Source organism: Camelus dromedarius, chromosome 19 (genome assembly GCF_036321535.1).
Source record: "Camelus dromedarius isolate mCamDro1 chromosome 19, mCamDro1.pat, whole genome shotgun sequence".
NCBI classification, from domain to species: domain Eukaryota; kingdom Metazoa; phylum Chordata; class Mammalia; order Artiodactyla; family Camelidae; genus Camelus; species Camelus dromedarius.
The window spans coordinates 19,378,675-19,402,053 of NC_087454.1; the positions used below are offsets into that span (position 1 = coordinate 19,378,675).

General features: G+C 48.1%; 1 protein-coding gene across 3 annotated transcripts; it reads left to right on the forward strand.

Annotated features, from left to right (window-relative positions):
- The first annotated feature begins 5,685 nt into the window (after window positions 1-5,685).
- Window positions 5,686-9,265, forward strand: LOC116147755 (BOLA class I histocompatibility antigen, alpha chain BL3-7). 3 transcript variants are annotated; one of them, XM_064476274.1, is made up of 8 exons: window positions 5,686-5,841; window positions 6,154-6,423; window positions 6,624-6,902; window positions 7,513-7,788; window positions 7,908-8,021; window positions 8,452-8,484; window positions 8,559-8,662; window positions 8,827-9,265. In XM_064476274.1, the coding sequence occupies exons 1-8, from the start codon at window positions 5,757-5,759 to the stop codon at window positions 8,845-8,847; spliced, it is 1,182 nt and encodes a 393-aa protein (XP_064332344.1). In that variant the 5' UTR covers window positions 5,686-5,756; the 3' UTR covers window positions 8,848-9,265. The 3 variants fall into 3 exon arrangements, with proteins under 3 accessions (XP_064332344.1, XP_064332346.1, XP_064332345.1); XM_064476276.1 differs by having other exon boundaries at window positions 8,615-8,662; XM_064476275.1 differs by lacking the exon at window positions 8,827-9,265 and having other exon boundaries at window positions 8,615-8,751.
- The last annotated feature ends 14,114 nt before the right edge of the window (window positions 9,266-23,379 follow it).

Sequence of the window (23,379 nt, forward strand, 5' to 3'; positions counted from 1 at the left end):
AGGGCGCTGCTGCCCTGTGCGCGGCTATTCAGCACAGCCTGGGGACAGGAGGGGCTGTGGTCTGAGTTACAGGGAGATGGCTGACCTGAAGGCTGAACAGCAAAGAACAGATAAGAATGCTTTCTGAGTAGCTCTGGGGTCAGGTTTGGGGGTAGGGCAGGGAGTGGAGGAGAGGAGAGCCCTGCATCCTTGCCCTGTGTCTGAGGTTCCCATCCTCTCTCTCCACAACACACTTTCCACTCCTTGATGAAAACACCCTGGAAATCTCAGCATCTGTATTGTTTCTTCCACTCCCTGCTCCTCTTTGGAGGAGACTAAATTTTTTTTAAATTATACTGCAGTTTGTAATTTACAAAAAAGTAGCAAAGTTAGTCTAGAGTTACTTTATATCTCACACTCAGTTTCCCAGTGGGAACATCTCATACAATGATCATGTATTTGTCACAGCTAATGAAGCACTACTGATACATTATTAATAAAGTCCAATATTTATTTGGATTTCATTAGTTTTTCTTTATTTCTGATCCAGGGTCCCATCAAAGACACCCTATTATAGTAAGTTCAAATCAAGTCTCCTTCAGGCTCTGTGGTTGTGACAGTCCCTCATTTTTGTATATTCTTAAGTATCTTTTCAATTCTCTTGTCTGCTCATAAATAATGCTTTCAAAAGACGATATTAATATCCTTACACTTGTGAAGCACTTGACAGATCATCAGCAGCTCACGTGTCAGGACGCACATTCTGATCCTCTCCTCCAGACCCATCACTTCTGACTGAGCTCTTCTGCCACAGAAATTCCATTACTGGAAAAGATGGGCTGGATTGTATGCATTGACAATAGCTTAAATAGACATGTGAAATACCAAAACTATCTTAAACACATCAAAAAAGGTGACAAGATACTCATAAAGGGCCACACCCAAGAAAGAAGGGAAAGATTCTGCTTGGTCTCCCCAGAGAACATGGTCCTGAGAAAAGGAGAAAATGCTCCATGAGTTCACTGCCCAGAACCCAGCACATCCAGCTCTGCACCCCATGCTCTTGACTTTTTCTATCAATCTGCTGTCCCTTAAAAATTTTTCAATAAAACCTTTTAAAATTCTGATTATAATGTACTTGTAATGTATCATATATTGTATAATGTATATTCAATGTAAAACAAGTTATAATGTGTTGAAAGTGATCAATGACAAAGTAAAAAGAACTACAATCCTCTGGAAATATTTTGTTACATTTTCTTTTACTTTTTTATACATCCTCCTGCTGCTGACCAAGTGCTGGAATTTTCTCTCTCTAAACTGATGAGCACAGACCTCAGTGGCCCCCACTCTGCACTCTCAGATGCCATTTCCTGAATCAGCTCACTCTCCCACCTCCTAAGTGGGCTGTCTCTCACTTCCTGCTCCCTCCTCAATCCCCTCCATTCCTTCCCCATTCCTTATTCTTAATGGTGAGCTTCTGTTTTCACTCAGAAAATAACAGAGGACTCAAGTGAGAATGACATCATCATCTTCCCACACTCCTGCATCTGCAACTGTATCCTCACCTTCCCACGAGTGATGATGGATGGTTCCTCCTGTCTAAGGCTGCCCCTCAGGGAGGTCACAGGATGTGGCTCCTCCCTCCCCTGTATTATCAGCTTCCCATTCTCTGCTGCCTCATTTGTTCTTGCCTATAAACATGCTATAATCCTCCCCCCCGACACACACACACACACACACACACACACACACACAAAATCTAACAAAACTAAATAAATCAAACAAAATCCTCCCATAAAAACCCACCACTCTGTGTCCAGTTTCCTCGCAACTACTGCCCCATGTCCATGACTCTTCTTACAGAACAATTCCCGAGTCCATTCTGACACCTACCGAGTTATCTTTTCATTTTTAGCTAATGGATATTTGCACATAGCTTTTAAAAATAAAATATTTTACAAGACTTGATATCAGGACAGTCGTCCCCGATCTTCCATATCCCCCCAGCTCTTGAATCTCACAGATGAGCTGTTTTAGTTCTTGTAGATGACTCTCTAATAGTTACTTCAATGCCTCTAGACAGCATGCTCCTTATAATACTCCTTTGTTTTCAGTTTTACTTATCACCTTGAGTTAATTGGTTCTTCTTTCACACACCCTTGTCCTCCCAATATAATTATAATTTATTATAAATTTATTAATATTTAAATTTTCATTAGCTCAATGTGCAATATTTGCCTTATTATGATGATTGAATTGACAGTCACAAATGAGCATTTAGTAGACTATGACTACTTTTATTTTCTTGAATGAATTTTTTAACTTCCCTGGAATTAATTATCCTTTTGTTGTACTCATTTTCAACCATTCCCAAACTCTCCCTAGAGTCTAGTCTTCATGAACATCTTTGAGCACATCTCATATTCCACTAACTTCATCTCTCTGCACAGACCTGTCCCACAGCCCTCAGTCCTGCCTCATGTGGACGGGGTCCCTGCACACCTGGGGCAGGGCTGACATCTCTGGTCTCCTTCACCTCCTCCCAGGCAGCCCTCTCTCCCCCTTGTTTGGCTCCCGAGGGGCCTGGATCCTATGTCTTCCCCACTGTTGATTTTCTTCATCATTTCCCCCACTTTGACTAACAGTATCCTGAGAAAGGGAACATGGAAAATGAAGCACTGTAACTCTGAAGGGTCTCAGGCTACCCTAGGACATATATCTTGACTAGATATACAACTCTGTGCTGGAATCACTTATTTTTTCCTCAGAATTCAGAAGGCATTGCTCAATGTCTTCTAATCTCCAGGCCTATGTTTGTTGCATTTTGAAGTTTTCAAGGTCTTTTCTTTTCCAGCCTCTTTCTCATATTTCACTGTGATGGGCCCTGGTGTGGGTCTGTTTTCATCTAGTGCACTAAGAATTTGTGTAGGCCATTCAAGATGTAAATTTTTGTCTGTAAACTCTGAGAAGTTTTCTTGACTTTTTAATCATTTCCTACTATCCATTATGTTTGAAACTTGAATTGTAACCTGTTGGAATTTCTTGATTGACAGACTAATTGACTTACAGGTCCTCTCTCCTCCTTGCCATTCCTTTTCCATCTACTTACTGGGAGCATGACTGTAATCTTCCAATTCATCTATGGAAGTATTCATTTCTATGATCATATTTTTAATTCCCAAGAGATCTTTTTCATTCTATGATTGAATATAATTGTATAGAATTCTGGTTTTGTTTCATATTCCATTTATCTTTTCCATCTTTCAGACATCATTGATAACAGCGGCAGGGGACCTGTCGGGACTCCTGTTATCTGCTCTCATGGCATCATGAGCTCTTCCTCACGGCACTTAGCACAGCCGTGATGTGCATCTGTCTCGGTCATTTCTGTCCCTCTCCTGCACAGCAGAGCCTGTCTCCCGTCACCAGGGGCCTAACTGTTGCTCTCCTCTGGTGTCTCCTGATGCAAGGTGGCCTCGAAATAGATGTTCCTGAACTTCTCTGAGTCTCCTTTCCCTGTCTGCACAGAGGGATCACAGGCTGGGTGCCTTATGGATTTGCTTTGATAAATAAATTTGACCCTGTATGTAAGTCACATGGAATGACTGCCTGAGACACAGTCAATGCTCCTCTATTCACAGTGACCATCATTACAGTGATTGTATTATTTAGACTTTTTTCCATTCTTTGCTTCTATAAACCACAATTCAAGATACATTCTTGAACATCTGTTTTTGAGAACATGTGTGATTATCTTCTTAGGATAAATTTCTAAAAGAGAAATGTCTCTGTTTCAACGTAAACATATTGAAAATATTGTGACATTTTGCAAACGTGACCTTTAAGATTTCTGTATGAGTTTTCAATCCCATCAGTCTTTATGACAGTCTGTTCTACCTCATTTCCTGTCAACCCTCCCCTCATTCACTTTAATCTTTGCAAACTTGATAGATTTTAATTCATTCCTATTTCTTATTCCACATTTTCATTTTTGTTTACACTTATTTAATACTAATATATTTGTTTAATGTTTGCATTTCTTCCTTTCCAAATTCTTATCTAATATTCTTTTTTTCTTTTTCTTTTTTTTTTTTTTTTTTGAATGTAGTCGTTTTAAACTACTGCATTCAAGAAGGACAAAGCAGCCTCCGACCACAGGAACCGGTCTAACATTTACACTGACCTCAGTGTTGTCAGAAGCGGGGCTGATGCTCCCCATTCGGCCGTGTTATTCTGCTGTGGACATAAGTCATCTCACAGAACTTCAACATCAGGCAGGGACACCTGAGACCATGATACAGGGAGAAAAAACGAGACCACATCATTCTGTCTAAGCACAGACCAAACAAGGCGGCACTGTGTCCCTCACAGTGCACCAAACCTCTCCCTGTGTTAATACAGCGATCACTGCTTCTGTCCAGGTACAGCTGTATCCTCGCTCTAGTCTGCCCTCCCTATGGGTGAGATTCAGTCAGATGCCCAGTCAAAACTATTTTCATAGCATTACTAAGATACTATCTGCCTTTTCACTATGTTGACATCTGCTTTGAGGTACAGCTTAGAAATAATGGAGATTATGGAAGCAAACTGCAACAGTATTTTCACAAGTTACTTGTAGGAAAAAAAAAACAGGTTTGCTTTTAAATGTGCTGGTTGAGGCATTAAAATTATCATTCCTAAGTCATCATCCTTAAATCACATTTTAAAAATATCTTCTATGATGGACATACACATAAAGCACTTCTGCTACATTTCAAAGTACTGTGTCCCATGTGAAAGAATTTGTGTGAGCTGAACTATGCTCTTTTTTATGGAATACTATTTTTACGTGAAAGAATGAATGACACTGGAAGATCTGTATAACTTCATGAAACAATGTATTTTTTTAAATCCTCCATTAGTACAAGAGGCACTCAGTGGGCAAAATAGGCCTGTGAATTTTAATGTAACAGAATAAGAAATATTCACTGATACTGTTTCAGGTCTACTTTACAACCTTTGACAAACTACCACTTGTGTAGTTTTAGTTTAGTATTAAAGAGAACCATCCTCAATTATTTGAAATAGTTACTTAAAATACTACTCCTACATATGTGTGAGACTTCAATCAAAATAACTGATTAATTGCAGCAGCAAACATGAAAATCCAGTGGCCTTCTAATGAGAGAGACTAGAAAGAGACTTGCAAAAATGTAAAAATGTAAAAAGTTCCACTCTTCTCACTACCGTGTTTATTTTGGGAAATTATTTTTATATTAAATGCATGGGGTATTAATATTATTCTCAGTAAGCTCATAAAAAAATTTGAACTGTTATTCCTACTATGAAAAATACCGATAATTGTAGTCACATACACAAAATTATCCTTGGCTCCTCACTCATTTGTAAGACTGTGTTAAGTATTCTGACCAAAATGTTCTATAAACAGGAAACTTACACAGCCCTGGGCCAGGACCTAGAGAGACTGTGATAAAGAGCTCTCCGTGCTGGAGGGAAGGGATCAGGGCGAAATCCCAGGTCCCTGGGAGGGCGTGGCTCTCGGGATCTCACCGAGGGCGGGGTCTCGGGCGGGGACGCTCGGTACTGGGGGTTCCCCATCTCTCCGGGTTTCAGTTTCTCTCTCACAACCTGTGTCGGGCCCTCCTGCCTGGATACTCGTGACGCGGCCCCGCTTCTCACTCCCACTGAGTGTCCGGTTTCTAGAGAAGCCAATCACGTCACCGCGGTTCCCGGTTATGAAATCCGCAAAGACCCGCTTAAGCTGAGCTTCCATTATGACTCCGAGCAGGCGGGTCACGACGCCCGGAAGCCTCCTCTTGCTGCTCTCGGGGACCCTGGCCCTGAACGAGACCTGGGCGGGTGAGTGCGGGGTAGGAGGGAACGGCCTCTGCGGGGGAGGAGCGAGGGCCCGCCCAGGGACTGGAGGGCAGGACCCCAGGGAAGGAGAGACGTCGCCGCCCCTCGCCCAGACCCCTCACCCCACCCGGGTCCCGGCTCCTCGCTCCCTTGCTTCCCGCCCCCTCTTCTCTCCCACCCGATCCCGACTCTTCTCCACCCGCCGCCCCTTTTCCGTCTCACGAGCTCCCCCGTCCTCCGGGCCCCGTCACTTCCGACCCCGGACCCGAAGGGTTAGGAGGGTCGGGCCGGGTCTCACCCTCTCCCCGCCCCCAGGCTCCCACTCTCTGAGGTATTTCGAGACCGCCGTGTCCCGGCCCGGCCGCGGGGAGCCCCGCTTCATCTCCGTCGGCTACGTGGACGACACGCAGTTCGTGCGGTTCGACAGCGACGCCCCGAATCCGAGGGAGGAGCCGCGAGCGCGGTGGGTGGAGCAGGAGGGGCCAAGGTATTGGAATCGCAATACGCGGATCTACAAGGACACCGCACAGTGGTACCGAGGGAGCCTGAACACCCTGCGCGGCTGCTACAACCAGAGCGAGGCCGGTGAGCGACGCGAGCCCGGGTCCAGCTCACGACCCGCCTCCTCAGGGACGGGCCGGGGGTCCCCCGAGTCTCCGGGTCCGAGGGTCACCCCGACATTGCGGGGCCTGCCCGGCCCTCTACCCGGGAAGAGCCGGCGGGACTTTGACCCTGTTTCATTTTCAGTTTAGGTTTAATCACTGTGGGGGGCGGGGCGGGGTCAGGGTCTCACACCGTCCAGAGCATGTACGGCTGCGACGTGGGGCCGGACGGACGTCTCCTCCGCGGGTACAGGCAGTTCTCCTACGACGGCAAGGATTACATCGCCCTGAACGAGGACCTGCGCTCCTGGACCGCGGCGGACGCGGCGGCTCAGATCACCCTGCGCAAGTGGGAGGCGGCCGGTGATGCGGCGGAGCAGGAGAGGAACTACCTGGAGGGCACCTGTGTGGAGTCGCTCGGCAGATACCTGGAGAAAGGGAAGGAGACGCTGCAGCGCGCAGGTACGAGGGGCCGCGGGGCCTCCACGGCCTCCCCGCGGGCTGCAGCTCGGATCCCACGAGGAGAGGAGGAGGGACCATGCGGGAAACCGCCCCGGCTTCCTCCTGCAGAGGGAGTGGTCCGCCCAGGTCCCCATATTTTGTACAACATGGTGTCTCGCCAATAACCCGACTTCTCTAAAGGACAATTAAGGAATCCAGTCTCTTTTGGGATAAAGAGGGGGAGACCGTCCCTGAAATAACTGACCCGAGGTGCCCTTTGACCCCGGCCGCCATCTTGTGAACCAGGACCTTCTCTCAGGCCTGTTCTCAGCCGACACCGTGTTTGGATCCTGACTCCAGCTTTTCTGAGTCATTCATCCTCTTCCACAATAAACATGACTATGTATTCCCCCCTTTCAGACCTGGAGCGCCCTGTCTTGTTTCATTCTGATTCTTAAACATTCCGAGGACTAGGAGATACTCCCAGACATCCAGGTGCAGGCTGGTGTCCCGGGTTTGTGCTTCTTTTCAAACCCATCATCCTGTCCAGTCTCAGGATGGTCACCTGATGCTGCGTCAGCGGCCCATGGAGGTAATCCAGAGTGAGAAGTTTCTAATTCTTCTTCCTCAGACCCTCCGAGGACACATGTGACCCACCACCCCATCTCTGACCATAAGGCCACCCTGAGGTGCTGGGCCCTGGGCTTCTACCCTGCGGAGATCTCACTTACCTGGCAGCGCGATGGGGAGGACCAGGCGCAGGACACGGAGCTCGTGGAGACCAGGCCTGCAGGGGACGGGACCTTCCAGAAGTGGGCAGCCCTGGTGGTGCCTCCTGGAGAGGAGCAGAGATACACGTGCCATGTGGAGCATGAGGGGCTTGAGGAGCCCCTCACCTTGAGATGGGGTGAGGAGGGACACGGGGGGGTGGAGCTTCTTCTCAGGTAAAGCAGAAGCCCTTCTGGAGACCTTCAGCAAGGCCAGGACTCATACCTTAGGTCAGGGCACCTTCCATTCTCTTTGCAGAGCTGATGCCTCAGCCCACCGTCCCCATCATGGGCAGAATTGTTGGCCTGGTTCTTTTTGTCGTCGCTGCAGCTGTGGTGGCGGGAGCTGTGATCTGGGGGAAGAGGCGCTCAGGTAGGGAAGGGGGGAGGGGATGTGAGTTTTCTTGTCTCACTGGGGTTTCAAGCCCAGGTAGAAGTTTGGCTATCTTGTTTTTGGGAGATACTATTCACACACACATGCTTGCCAGTCTGGAGCTGAGTGCTAAGACTTTTAAAGCACCTGTAAAAATGAGAGACAAATATCTCACCTTGATAATTCCAGTTGAGGATCAGATTCCCAGCAGTCAAAGGTCAGAGCGATAGACCCCCATTGAAGACAGACTTCAAGAAGGCAGCTGGTCCAGTCCCCCCACATGTCCTTCCTACTTCTTCCTTTTCCTGGCCCAGATTTTTCGTCTGCAAGTTCTGAAAGTTCTAAAAATTTCTCTGTGGTCCAGGACAAAGGGTTCCTCTCATGACTCAGTCTTCTCCATGGCCTCTCATAAAATGTCTTCTTCTAACAGGTGAAAACGGAGGGAGATTTGCTCAGGCTGCAAGTAAGTGTGAAGTGAGTGTGGTTCCTGAGACCCTTATGGTGGCGGAGCCTGGAGGCCATGGGTTCCGTCTCTAGTTTCTCTCCTGTATTTCTCTGTGTTTCTCTCCTGTCCTGATTTTGTTCTCCCCGAGGCAGTGACAGTGCCCAGGGCTCTGAGGTTTCACTCACGCATCCCAGAGGTGAGACCCTGGAGGGGCTAGATTGGGAGAGGGGTTGGGGCAGAGGGGATGCCCTGGGTGTGGGGATTCTCTGAGTGGGACATTTTGATCATGTAGGGGGCTGTTGAGAATGTCAGCACTTCCATGACTGACCTGAATCTGTTCATGATTCTCTTCTTTGACAGTGTGAGACAGCTACCTTGTGAGGGACTGAGTGATGCAACATTTGTTCACGACCCACTATGTGACTTCAGATCCCCTGACTCCTGTTTCTGCAGCCGCACCTGAATGTGTCTGTGCTTCTATTAGCATAATGTGAGGAGGTGGGGAGACTGGCCCACCCCTGCCCCCCACACCCCTCCCTCCCACCCTCTCCCCACCCTGACCTGTGTTCTGTTCCCTGGTTGACTTTCCTTTTCCAGCAGAAGCAGGGCTGGGCCGTCTCCATCCCTGTCTTAACTTTGTGTTGTACTTTGTAATAATGTTTTATTCTCCTAATGAAAATAAATCTGGGTATGAATTTTTCTTTTATAATTGGTACCATGAGGCTTGAGGAGATAGTAAAGGTGAGGATTCCTAAAGTTTGAGAGTGGAAATAAATGGAGCACTGAGAAACTTCCAGAACCTGTGTGTTTGTTGTACTGAGCCTGTTGCAGGGGGTTCAGAAGGTTATGAGGAGTGAGTGTGAACAGGGACTGTGCCCATAGAGTGCTCAGTTCCTTGTGGGCTATGAAGTGGTTACTACTTGGATGGGTCATCTTCTCTGTTCTTGTGTCCCTGTAATTTCTGTAGAACCTGGTCCCACCAGGACCTGTGATCACAAGGACTCCGAGTCACCTGTGCCTTGTCCTGTTTCGAGGACATTGACAGCGAGGGCTTCTTGTGAGCGTGTCAGCCTAGCCTCAGGGCAGAGTCCAGCCCTCAGCCTCTGTCTTTGTACCATGTGTTCATATTTTGCCTATTTGGGGTTTTTATAATTTTGATGTTCTTTTTCATGTGTAGAGTTCTAGACTCATTCTGCTCTGGGTTTCTGCCATCTCTCACACCAAGAGGATACATTTTTGCCTGTCACTGTCCCCATAATTCCAAGGAGATCCTGCACACAGGATCTCAGTGGTATCAAGAGAGGAACTCTCAGCATTGTCCAGCTGTGGCCTGATTCTTCTTTCATCTTTCTCCCTTCTTTTTTAAGGAAATAGATTCTAGAATTAACAAAGAGAAGGGACCCAAAAGTTTCCCAACTTCACTTAATTCTTGCTGGAATACTGTATTCTCTGCAGCCACTCCCTCTTTCTGCCCTTAGATCTAGTGACCCTAGTGCTGGCTCTGGGGGAGACTCATGGTTTATACCACATTATCTAATGTAGAGTCACAGCAGGTTGGAATAGGAGACTCATAAGTATAGGATCTTCTTTTCTGAAAATACATATATCACTGTCTACGCTGTGGAGACAGGTTGCTATGGGATGGCGTGGAGATCACCACTTGTGAGAGATGGAAATATGGTTTAGGGGATAAAAACGTTCCAAAATTCATTGTGGCTATGGTCACGCCTCTCTATTAATATGTTGTAATCAATTCTTTCCAATGGTTGAATGAGATGTGTGATTTATATCTCAATAAAGCTGTTCTAACAAAAGGTTCTGGCCCCATATCAGATGAAGCAGAGATGCCAGAACCACCGTGGTGATTGAAAAGAAAGACATGAAAAAGCTCAAGGAAGTGGACATTCTAGCATAAAATAAAACTGGAAGAAACACAGGTGTCTGTCTTCCAAAGGAAACTTTCTCAGGCAATAAAGACTGAGCAAGTGAGCAGAGTAGTAACCTCAGTGTGTCTGTCCTTTGTAGGCAGGGACTGACTCTAGGAGATAATATTACAGCAGCAACAGGAATATGATGGTCCCAGAAAGTCAGAGGACAGGAGACAGCAAGACAAACAAGGACTAAATTCCTAAAAACCAGCAATGTCACAATGGAAGCTGGAAGTTCTGACTGCAAGGTCTTTATGGAAATGCTTAGTAGATTGTGGTGTTTCTGGGGGCAAGGTGGATGGACAGCCAACAACAGTCGCTTAACGTGATGATTAATAGATATGAATAACTGAATTTTAGGCTGAGATGAGTTGCCTACTATAAAGTTACCATCCCTTATCCACTTTCCAGACCCGAGGCAATTTTCAGACCCAGGACTCACTGGCTGAAGGTAGCCGAGGTCCCCTGAGGAAATACCCTGTGATACATGGCAACTGTGTGCAGTAGGAATTCCACACATTCTCCCGTGTAGGTACCAACAGCTATTTTTTAGATTTCCATTAATTGACAAAAGGGAAGATCTAGGTCCCTTTATATATATTGGATAAAGTCCAATTTGACACTGATACCTGGGAACCGAAGTCCATTATGAAACCACATTAGATGAGAAGCTGTTGGGTTACAGGAGGACTTAATTCAAGTCCTGTCTTAAGTCCACCTGTATCTCAGTGGGTTCTCTGTGTCCACATGTCCACTACTGGGAATTTACCCAGTTTCCAAATATCTCATTGGAGGGAACATATGCAGAGCTGGTCAGAATCCTCATGTTGGTTCTTTGACCTTTGGGGTAAAAGCTTTTAGTGAGAAAAGCCAAGTAGAAGCCCCTGAAAAGCCCCCGAAGCTCAGCCAAGATGGAACATTAAAGACAATGTTGTATCTTGGGGGTAATGACAGAGGTAAACGTCCTCAGAGACTTAAACAATGAGACGGGGTCCCCCTATCACAAGCACTTGTTTCACCCCTTAGGTTCTTGCAGAAACCGGAAGGGTCACGGCCAATGGCAGTGAGACAGCACTAACTCAGCTCTGCTGCCTTTCTTTTCGTTTCCTACCTTTATGTTTCTATCCCCACAGTTCTCTCTTTTAATCCCAAATTACCTGGAAGACTGGGCCAGGTTTTCGAGAACATAGTTTTGATCTGGATTGCTGTGGAGTGAGCACCAAATCCTGTGAACTTGATCTCTTTATTTATTCCAGTCTCCTCACTCCTAGCCTCAGCCCTGTGAGAGGCCATGATGTGAGAGGTTCCCAAAGTCACCCTGTGGTTGGCAGACTATGTGGGTCCCCAGTGTTCCCTCCTCTAGAATCACGTCCTTGTGTAAGATATACTTTTGAAATTTAAACTGGACCTAATGACTTGCATGTAACAAGTAGAACACGGCAGCTGCTGGGGTGTATATTTCGGAATCACTCGGGGAAGACACACGAGGGACCTGGGGTCAGTTGTCTCAGGCTGGCTCTCCAGGCCAGGCTGAGGCAGCAGACATTTCCCATGGAGCCCAATGACTATGACCCTGCCCTCCTTTCCTACCTGAACAGTTTCTCCTCTAGATCTGAGCCCCCACAGCCCCTGCCATCAGACAGAATGAGGAGGAGGAGGAGACACCAGCAGTGATTCTCATCCCGGCTGGAATGTGGAGGGAACTGTCTGTAAAAAGGAGAGGACAGAAGTGAACAAAAGAAGGTTACCAAATCTAACACCTGGTGACCCACACGCTCCCCGAGGTCAGACCCCATGCAGAAAGATGAGGAGGGTAACAGTCTCCAGTCTCCCTGTGCTGCCCCCTGGGACCCAGCTCTCTCTTCTCCAACTATAATAATGCCCCAGGAGCCCACAGAGGTGACACTGTGAATATATCTCTGTTTATCTCCAGAACAGACCACCAACACGACATGCCCCTAGGAAGTCCTATTCTCTCAATATATATTAATTCAGTGTGTGCAGCAGCAATGCAAATAACAGTCGTCTAACTGAATGGAAGCTTGTCTGTGTCTCCATGACAGGGAGGCAGGCAGTTCCAAGGCAGCTCAGTCACTGTGCACCATAAGGTTGTCCATGTATCCAAGTCACTTGACCTCCCTTCTCTACGGTCCCTGGCATCCTGCGCATGTTGACATAACCCAAGGTATCTAAGACCATATTAAATGAACAACCAGAGATAGCAAAGGCAGTGGAAAATTCTTTTCTTTAAGATCAAAATTTAAAACTACACTTCTGGGTCATCATATTGTCCAGAACTTAATCACAGAACTGGGGTCTTTATTACTTGATTTATTATATAAGCTATTATTACTTCTCTTGCCTGAAGACAGCCTCTTGTTGTTTTGTTCCTTTGAGATTACTATTACTGAGACCAGTTCAAGGGCAAGCATGTGACCAGGCTTAGATCACAAAATGGCTCAGGCCCCAAATGACTTCTTTTATGTCAAAAAAGCTGTACCTGCCTCATTTCCTCTGGAGACCCCCTACCCTGTCTGCCTACAACACCAGCAAAGTGGAATCACCAGAAGGGACTTTGTGGGGTCCTGTATGACAGCAGGCTGGAAGGAAGAGTGGGAGCCCAGAATCAGCTGGCAGGATGACAAGGAAAGAAATACATGGTTCACTTTAGTGATAGCTCTTTCCTATGTAAGAGACTGGAAAATTCAGGGGGAAACATTCAGAGAGGACCCTTTCTCAGGTTGACACACAACCACAGAGAAACCTTCCAAAGGACACTGTGATGCTTGTATCCAGGGTGGTGCTTTGTGAACACAGCTCAGTCCTCCAGATCATCTTGTCCAACGTGGACCTGCAGTGACAGTGAGTGCTCAGTGATGTGCGGCCTGTGTGTGGACTATTCCAGGGCAGAGGCCGCACTGCCTGGTGGTCCCCTCTCTGACCTGGGACGTCCCTGTGCAGACAGACTCTGAGGTGGTGCCCAAGGATCTCGGTCCCCTGGGAGTCACACTTTGTGGAATCTAACCAGGAGTATGGGTGGGAACTGGGACTTGCTTCTAACCAATAGAATGTGACAACGGGGATGTCACCCCTGTAGTCAGATCCTAGAAGAGCATGACCGCATCCTGCTTGCTGACCGCTAGTGTCCACACTGCTCCCAAGCTCTGGCGCAGCCAGCCGCTGCTCTGGAAAGGCCCACGTGGCGAGGAGCTGAGGTCAGCGCCCGACCCACAGCCAGCAAGAGACCGAGGCCCCTAGTCTGACCGCCCACAGGAAGCCGCTCAGGCCTCTTCCCTAAGGCAGCCCTTCCCTTTCCTGAGGACACACCCCCCGCTTTCCCTTTACCAGCACACATGTCAGGCTCTCTCTCTGAGTTGTTCTCCTCTCCCTCCATCCAGGAGCCCAGCAGGGAGCGGCAGGCAGGGAGGGAGGACGTGCTGGGAGCAGGGCTGTGGTGTCATCTCGGAGCAGATGGTACCAGGGAGTCAGAGGGAAGGAGAGAAGTCAGGGCAGCAGGGATGGGAAGGATGGAGTGACCACCCCTGTGACTCTCAGGGGCAAGTGGGGTTGTGCTTTCGGGCTGTGAGATAACACAGTGAGGAGTAAACTCTGCACGGTCCCTGTTGGTCTCTCCTTCAGCATCTGGATTGTCCAGCTCACAGCCTGGATGCAAACACCACTGATGCCCCACAGTGCGGTGTGACCCTCCCCTCCCAGCACCTCCAGCAAATACACCCCATCAGCCAATGAAAAACCAGTCTCCTGTCACCTCACAACCCATGGACTCCCTTGTAGTGGGTGTGAGAAACACAGCAGACTCCTGGCCAGTCTCAGAGCCTGGAGGGGAAGGGAGGCTGTCAGAACCCCCAGAGGAGGGACCCTCAGTGAGGCAGGTGAACAGTTCAGGGAGTCAGCATAACAGAGCGGGGACACACTTGGGCTCAGTGTTAACAGTCTTTCCTTAGAGTCATGGCTCAGCCAACTGAGAGTCAGTCAGGCTCTCAGAGGCCTCAGCTTCCTTATCTGTAAAATGGGGTTCATAGCTGTCCCTATCTCAGAGGGCTCTTGTGAGGTTTAAATGATTTAATTCACGTTAAAATAGTATCTGATCCTTTTATTTGAAGAATAGTATCTGATCCTTTTATTTGAAGAATCCTGGGAAAAAAGAAAGTCCATAGATTTAGATCCTGATACCTTTTTCGAAGATGATTAGGACCCATTTTCTCAACACGCATCCCCTGTGCCTCTTCTTACGAGCAGAATGAGAGCTGTTCCAACTTTTCTGTCCCCTGTGGTGGGAGGGGCACCACTAGGAATCCAGGGTGGACCTTAGGGTGAGGAAGTGTCAGAGGAACGCAGACTCATACACCATGAACACAGACATACACATACAAAGACCCACACATGCTTACGTACACACATATACACCAACCTCCACACTCAAGTGCCACACACGTCTCTATACCCACGTGAACCCACACAGACAGACACACATGTACATTACCCTCTCCCTCCACTTCTGCCAGTTCAGTTCAGGGCCCAGCTTACTCCTGCTTCATCTTTATGAAAAATTTAGGATCCTGCTGGAGGTGAACTTGAGAATTTTTGTCCCACTAGAAAGAGACCCATTCCCCAGGCATCTGGTGTCTTCCGGGTCTCACAGGGCCCTGCTCCTGGAACCCTCAGAGAGAGGCCGAGGACATGATCTCACGTCAGGGTCCTGGGGTCCAGAGGCAGCCACATGCCCTGGCCTGACTTGGATTTGGGCTCTGGAAGGTCAACAGGTCTCCAGCGTCCCAGCTCACCTGTAGCTTCCCCACTGGCCCTCCCACCAGGCAGGGTTCCCCCAGGCTTTGCCGCACAGCAGGGGTCTGCACACTGGCTGCAGGAGTCACAAGGACAGGAGATGCAATTCCATCCTTTGGGGTAAGAGACCCTTAGGTCAGAACAATAAATCCAAGGTTCTCTTCTTCATCTGGTTTCTGTTGTTCTAGGTCACATTTCTTGTGAGCAAAGTTCCAATAATCTAAACTCCTGCAAACACAACCCCACTGATGACAGCTCCAAGGAGAACCTGGCCTGCAAATGTGCCCTTAATGGGGATGTTGGGCTGGGAAGACTGATATCAGGAGGAAAAAAGAGTGAGGGGTGCCAACCTCACATCTGAACCTGGTCCTGCTTAAAGTCTCTAGTGGGCTGGCACTTCCCTGAGAGAAGTTCCACCCCCGTCTCCCTCCTCACCCCATCTCAGGGTGAGGGGCTTCTGAAGCCACTCGTGCTGCATGTGGCACGTGTATCTCTGCTCCTCTCCAGGAGGCACCACCAGGGCCACCCACTTCTGGAAGGTCCCGTTCCCTGCAGGCCTGGTCTCCACGAGCTCTGTGTCCTGGGCCTGGTCCTCCCCATCATGTTGCCAGGTCAGTGAGATCTGCTCAGGGTAGAAGCCCAGGGCCCAGCATCTCAGGGTGACGTCCCTCTTGGGCTGGGATGTGGGTCAGGTGGGTCTAGAGGCTGCGTGATAAACAAAGCAGGGGGAACGCAGGGAAGGGCCTGTTTAGCCACATCGACTCCAAAGACAAAGATGCCATAACTCCTGATGGTCTGGCCAAAAACCAGCACGAGGCAGTGCAGGTTCTCCCAGCAGGAAGAGAAGGGAACCGGCACTAAGCAAAATCGGCGCCAAGACTAGGGCGTGAGAAGTCTATTCAGCGTCCTCCTCCAGCATAAGAGCCTCTTCCAAGACTCTGCACCCTCTTATCAAGCCCATTAGTCCATGTTTCTAGATAAACATTTCAGACACTCACCAGTTGCCAGATCTCTAGTGAGAAAGGGCCAGTGATGTGACTATAAACCTCTCAGAGCCTGGGAACTAGCCCTGTGCTCTCCTGGCAGTGGTTTCACCCCAGAGGGGCCCAAGAGGAACTGGTGAGGTGGCCCCGCCCAGGAGACTGAGATGGATAAAGTGTCCTCACCCCTGGCCGCATGCATCCCACACGGCATGTCCGAGTCCCCTTGGCTTGATTGGTTCTGGGGAGCCCCCAGCACCGCAGAGAGAGAACTGGCCAAATCAGGGTGCGGGGGGAGGGCTGGGTGGGCAGCGGGAGGTCATTCCCAGTGCGGTTCACACTCTCCCCTCTGAAATCCAAGTCTCTCCACAACCATGGGACACACTCCTCAAATACACCTTTTCTCTATGAAGTTCCAACGGGCCTCCCATTTTTGTGCAGCGGCTGTGAAGGAGACTGCGTTGTTCTGCCAAGAGTCCATATCCAGGCTCAGGGAGTCGTCACCATCACAGCCAGGGCCCCGTGGTCCTTCCATCCTCCCAGAACTCGTGGTCATAGGTGAAGTGGAGAGGCGGGGGCTGGCCCGCCCTCAGGCCCAGGCAGTGTCAGTCAGGCAGACGGGCTTCCAAGGCCTCTCCATCCATGGTCCCTGCCCCTCCCCACTCCTATTCTCTTGGCTTCTCCTCAGAGGACATTCACGTTGTAGATTGTGACACTGTGACACAGTAAGAAGGATATGTTTGAGTGTTCATCCAGGGTCCCCAGCACACAGCCCCTACAACTTTTGTAACCTCCTAAACCTTGAGCACAGCAGAACATCTCTTATTATAATACTTGATTTTTGTTCCCAGTTCCTGAAACAGCTCCAGAGCAGTAAGGAAACAGGAGCATGTCTTTATAATATGCAGTCTGTTGTCCTCTATTCCTGGAAAAGTTCTGAGTGTAAAGGTGAATACACCTGTCCTTCATCACAAGCCCCTCACAACCCCACCTAAGTTTATGTTAACAAGCTGATAACCACAGGATGGGGGCTGGTTGCCCAGGGAACCAACTTTGGGTTTGGAAGGTTGGAACTTTAATCCTCATCACCAACTCCCGGAAGGAGGAATGGCTGGGACTGAGCTCAGTCACAGTGGCCAATGGTTTAATCAACCAGGTCTATGTAGTGAAGCCTCCTCAAAACACTCTAAGAGAACATTTTCAGAGAGCTTCAGGACAGGGGGGTATATCGAGGTGCTAGGAGGGTGACATGCCTGCAGCTGGGACAGAAGCTCTACACCCTCCAATCCATGCATCCTGCCCCTGGCACTTCCTGAGTTGTATCTTTCTGTAATAAACCAATAATCTAGTCAGGAAACACTTTGTTCTTCTGTGAACCATCCTAGCAAATTGTCAAACCAGAGCAGGAGGCCATGGGAACCCCTGATTTATACCCAGTTGGTCAGAAGCCCAGGTGACAACATGGAGTTGTCACCTAAAGTGGGGCCAGTCTTGGGGGACCGAGCCCTTCATGGCTGGGGTCTGCGCAAACTCAGGCAGGCAGTGTCAGAATCACTTGGCGTGAAAAGCACATATATTTGGTTTCCCTCTTTAAGATAAACTGACGTGGTTCCCTGACCCTGATCTCCTTTACTTGCCGTCAGCTCTGCACTGGGGAGTGGGCTACACTCTGTTCCAGGATGTATTGAAAAAGCATTGGATGGGGACATATAGACTTGGGGTTTGCCATGAACTGTGTCATTTAAGAAAGTTATTTAACTCCTGTGGTTCTCTGTATCTTCTGTAAATGGAGAGCTAGATGATGACCCCACAGGTCTCTTCTCTGCCAATGTCTCAGATTCTGACTATAAGTTCCTGAGAACAGAGTCACAGGACACAGTATGAACATAAGAGTGGGCACCATGCTCGGCACAGTTTTCCTTGAGGTGCTGGAGATGTAAACAACTCAACACTAACAAGCACTAAACTTCGGCTGAGAAAGCTGCTGAATGAATTTCAGAATCAAATACAAATTATTCCTGGACTGTCCCAGCCTGGTTCACCACACCCGCCGTGAGGCTCCCATGAACCCCACTCAAGCTCTTAGTCCAAACTTTAAACACTCTGACAACGTCACAGTGTGCCACTCCCTCCTCTTACACCGTGAGCCCTTAGAAGGCAGGACTACGTGGGTGCCTGGAATGTGACCATCTGGTAAACTTTTGTTGAATTCATGCTCCTAAAATGTTCAACTGGTAAAATATGAACAGTCTCATTATTCACCTTGAGTTATACTTCTCACTGGTTGATGCCTTGATTGAACACTCAAAGCCTTTCACAAACTGTTTCAATAATGCTAAACACTCAAGAGACATTAACTAGAAATTATTAAATGACAACATATCTCCTGAACTCACTGTGTCCAATTTCCCCCACACTGTCACACACTAACTCCTGACTCCTTGAAACAGTTTTTTTTCCTCTTTGTCCTTCATCAGCATGAATCTTACGCGTTAATCACACAGTCATACACAAATCATTCAAAATCCACCTCATTCACTAAACTCTCCCAACCACCGCGGTGTCATGCCTGTGAACTTGAGTAAACGATTTCTCTGCTTCTCCGCCTAAAGATAGTTCTGATCTATGACATCACTGCATGTACATCAAAGTGTCAATGAGGTGTCCCCAGAAGTATGGGTGCCGCCCCATATTAATAGCAAGCTTTTTCAGGACAAGCACTAGGTTACAACGGTCTGTTTTCCCACGTCCAGAGCCCCCTAATTATATGCGAGGCATGTATCCGTGATCTAATGAAATTGCTGGGTTAATGATTAATTAATTAATGGCTCACAGAACCCCACTTTCACTCTCAAGTGATGACTTGTGCACATACACCTGCCACCCCTGTCCTACTGGAACACTTGTCCAAAGGACCTCCTGCACCTGAAACCTGGGGTGAGGTGATGAGCACTGCTTCCCCTGTTCTCCCAGGCACCCACCTGCTTTCTGCACCAGGTGATGTTTGTTCAGACCACGCTCCATGGTTTGGTTGTAATATTGTTGCACTTTTTCAGATTTATTGGAAAATCTTCATCTGACTCGTGAAGATTCTGGTCTTTTCATCACAGTAACTTGGCTCCTGCATCAACCACTGAACTCAAGGCTTTGCCTTCACCTCCTCACTGTCATGGGGATGAAGAGTTGTCATCCGTGAACCAAAAGCACTAAGGCAGGGACTCCTGGAGCTGGTCAGACACAGCCACACAGAAATGCTGCAGAGAGTGTGACCCTGGGGTTACAATCAGTGGATTCTAAGTAAGCTCCGCTATTCATTGAGATCCCTTCCCAGTGTGTGAGAAGTGAGTGTGTATGTCCTGCGTGTGTCTGTGTGTATAATAGGAGAGACAGGGCACAAACATAAAATGATGGGAAAACAATTGGACTGCAACCTCACAAGTGAATTCAAATCCCACACTGAATAGGCACTGAGAGTATTTGGAGAAAAAAAGTGGAAATGTTAGTTCGACAACTCCATAAGAAAACGTCCCAGAAGGAAGTCGTTCTTGAGCAGGGCTTGAAGAGGTAGAGGATGAGGAGGAGTGGGGGATGTTTTGGAAATGCTCTCATGGTGGAGACAGAGGTATAATTTGCCTGAACGTAGGACTCTCCCCCAGGTCTCCTGCCTCTCACCCCCAGTGGTTCCCTCACTCTCCCCACAAAGTCCCCTCCCCCAGATCACCTTTGTTGTCTTTGTGGAAAGCCCCCTGGCCTCAGAGTTAGCGAGTTCCATCCGTGCCACACCCTCTGTTTCCTGGGGCGGTCACTTCCCTCTGTGGCTTCAGCTTCAGTATCTCCAGAACAAAGCCACTAGGCTAGAAGGCCCAGGGCCTCCAGGTCCTATTATTTTGTAATTCTAGGGCTTCTGAAGTCAGCCGGTGGGTCTACGTGCTGAGTGTGGAGGTGGAGCAGGTGGAGGGAGGGAGCCCCCGGATAGAAGGCACAGCCTGCAGCTGTCCTTGTCCTGTTATGGAAATGACAGGCCAGCCAAGAAACAAGCACCACTCGGAGGGTTGGAGTACTCAGATGTATTACGCCGGCGGGCTCAGAGGGGCTTCTGCTCCAAAGCTCTGAGCACCTTCAAGATGTGCACATGAGGTTTTATAGGGTTAATTACAAGTATGGGGCTATTAGCCAATAAGGTTCAAACAACAAAAAGCAAGGAATCAGTACACTGGAGCTTATCAGTTTGGAACAGATCACGTTACTGACACTTGTTGAGCGTGGATTTACGAGTTAGCTTGTTAGCCCAGTAAACTGACACTAAACTTCAGATTTATGAGTTAGCCCGGCAGAACTTAGATCAGTAAACCAACACTTATCACACTTAGATTTATGACTTAGCTCATTAGCCCAGCTGGGCTTTTCCTTCACAGTCCCCCCTCTTGATGCTTTCACAACCCTTGTTTGAGTAAGCATCATCATTTACCTGTTGCAGGGGCTCATAATTGGAGGCTAACATCTGAGGTTTTATAGCCTCTATTTGCTCACTGACAAAGCGGGTCAGGAAGTTTAGGACACAGGGCCCAATTAGCAGAACTGCAAAAATCAGGAGTAAGGGACCTATGAACGGTGCCAGCCAGGAGATCCAGCCCCAGGGGCCTGTCCATGGGCTCTTATCTAAAATATGTTTTCTCTTTTCCACTCGGTCTTGTAACTCTGAACCATTTCTCTGACAATTCCTGATTGATTGGCATAAAAACAACACTCTTCGTTTAGGAAGAGGCATAGTCCCCCCTCTTTGGCCGTGAGTAAGTCCAGACCCCTCCTGTTTTGTAAACCACCTCGGCCAGAGAGTCAATCTGATTTTGCAGAGTTTCCAGGGTTTCTGCTATTTGTTGGAGATCGTGGCTGAATTCACCTGTAAGCTGAAAATACAGGTTGGTACATGAACCACTTGTCACCCAGTTCCATGCAGGTGCATTGTGCAGCCAAGGGGAGTGAGGGCATTAGCGTCAGTAACATCAGCCTTATGATTATCTTAGACATGATGCTGTGGTGATGGCACTAATTATAACAAGATATAAAATAGCTATCAGGATTTTATGGCCTATGTTCCAGTCAGGTGGGGCAGCGCTAGTTAGCCTCACTGCTAATATGCAGACTAGTATAGCAGACAAGGAAAGAGGCAAGGGAGCACAAAAGAAATACATTTAACAGCTGTGTTGAGCTTTCCTCAAGCTTTGGCCGTGCGTTGACTAGCCAGCTTCCGGGTATGGCTAGAGCAGGGCTCGTCGATCCTTTTTTCAGTCCCTCTTGATCTTGATCTTGAGCGGGTCTCCTGGGACACTCTCAATTTTTTTAGGGACCCTCCATCTGATGTGCAGTCGCTCTCTTGACCCTGGAGTCGTGGATCCAAGGGATGATTTTTGCAACTTTAACAGCTGTAGGGGTAGTTAATACCACTAAATATGGTCCCTTCCATGTTGGTTTGAGAGGTTTCTTTTTCTAATCTTTCACCCATACCTGGTCACCTGGTTTATGGGGATGTACTTGGACCCCTAATGAAATGGGTTTTTTTTTTTATCACCCAACCCCAAACTTTTCGTAGTACTTTTTCTAGTCCCAACAGTTGTTGGTGGAGCCCTAAATTTTCTATTTCTGGGGTGGGATTTTTTATCCTGACTAAAGGTGGCAGTTGCCCATAGAGGATTTCAAAGGGAGAGTACCCAATATTAAATCTTGGGGTGTATCTAATTCGCAACAGAGCCAGGGGTGTAATGTCCACCCAGGGGAGCTGGGTTTCTTGGCTGATTTTAGCTATCATTTGTTTTAGAGTTCTGTTCATTCGTTCTACCTTCCCTGAGCTTTGAGGCTGGTATGCTGTGTGCAGGTTCCAGCGGATGCTCAGTGCCTTTGCCACTTGCTGTACAATTTCTGCCACAAAGGCAGGTCCATTGTCAGACCCTATGGAGGTAGGCATTCCAAATCAAGGGATAACCATCCCTGAGGAGAGCCTTTGTCACTTCCCTTGCTTTCTCTGTCCTGGTGGGGTAGGCCTCTACCCACCCTGTGAAGGTGCAGAAGAAAACCAGCAGGTACTTATATCCCTTACTGGGCCCAAGTTCAGTAAAGTCCACTTCCAAATCTTCAAAGGGAGCCAATCCACATCGTTGTATTCCCATTGGCCCAGTTAGCCCTTGTTTTGGATTGTTTTGTGCACAGAGCAAGCAGCGTTGGGAAACTGATGCACACAGAGTAGGGAGATGAGAAATTAGGAAATATCACTTTAAGAGGGCCTCCAAAGCCGTTTTTCCCATATGTGTGGCTTCGTGTTGTTGTTGGACTAGACGATAAGCTAGTCTTCTGGGATGAAAACCCTTCCATCCGTCATGATCCACCATCCGTCCTTTCCTTTCTTTCCTCATTCAGCCTGTGCCCACTTGTTTTCGTTGTGGCTATATTCTGGGGCAGCAGGTAGCTCTGGCGCTGCCATAACTTTAATTACTGAGTGTTCCCAGGCGGCTGCTTCTCTTGCCTTTTGATCACCTAGCCTGTTGCCCTGGCTCACAGGGTCATTTCCTCTTTGGTGTCCCTTACAGTGAATAACAGCCACTTCCTTTGGATCCTATATTGCCTCCAGTAACTGTAAAATTTCTTCTTTGTTTTTGATTTCTTTTCCCCCAGCAGTCAAAAGTCCTCTCTCCTTATAGATGGCTCCATGTACATGCAAGGTTGCAAATGCATATTTGGAATCGGTGTATATATTGGCTCGTTTTCCTTTCCCTTCCCTTAGTGCCTGGACCAGTGCCCAGATCTCTGCTCGCTGAGCAGACCATCCTGGGGGAAGGGACTCTGCCTTTATTACCTCTCAGGTTGTTGTTACAGCGTAACCTGCTCGCCGCTGTCCATCTTGCATGTAACTGCTGCCGTCTGTGAAAAGTTCCAGGTCTGGGTTTTGCAGGGGCTTGTCGGTTAGATCAGGCCTGCTTGCATACACCTCTTCGATGATTTCTTCACAGTCGTGGTCAGGCTGCCCTTCCCCCTCAGGCAAATATGTGGCTGGGTTTAAGGTTTGCACAGTCTCTAGATGGACTCTTGGATTTTTACATAGAAGCCCCTGGTAGTGGGTCATCCTTGTGTTAGTTATCCATTTGTAACCTGGGCCGTTCATCAGGATCACCACAGAATGGGGCACTTTTACATTTAAAGTCTGTCCC

Coding starts and splice junctions, on each gene's coding strand:
- LOC116147755 (XM_064476274.1), top strand. CDS start 5,757: ATGACTCCGAGCAGGCGGGTCACGACGCCCGGAAGCCTCCTCTTGCTG. Junction 8,485..8,558: donor GAGATTTGCTCAGGCTGCAA/GTAAGTGTGAAG, acceptor TTCCGTCTCTAG/TTTCTCTCCTGTATTTCTCT. Junction 8,663..8,826: donor TTCACTCACGCATCCCAGAG/GTGAGACCCTGG, acceptor CTTCTTTGACAG/TGTGAGACAGCTACCTTGTG.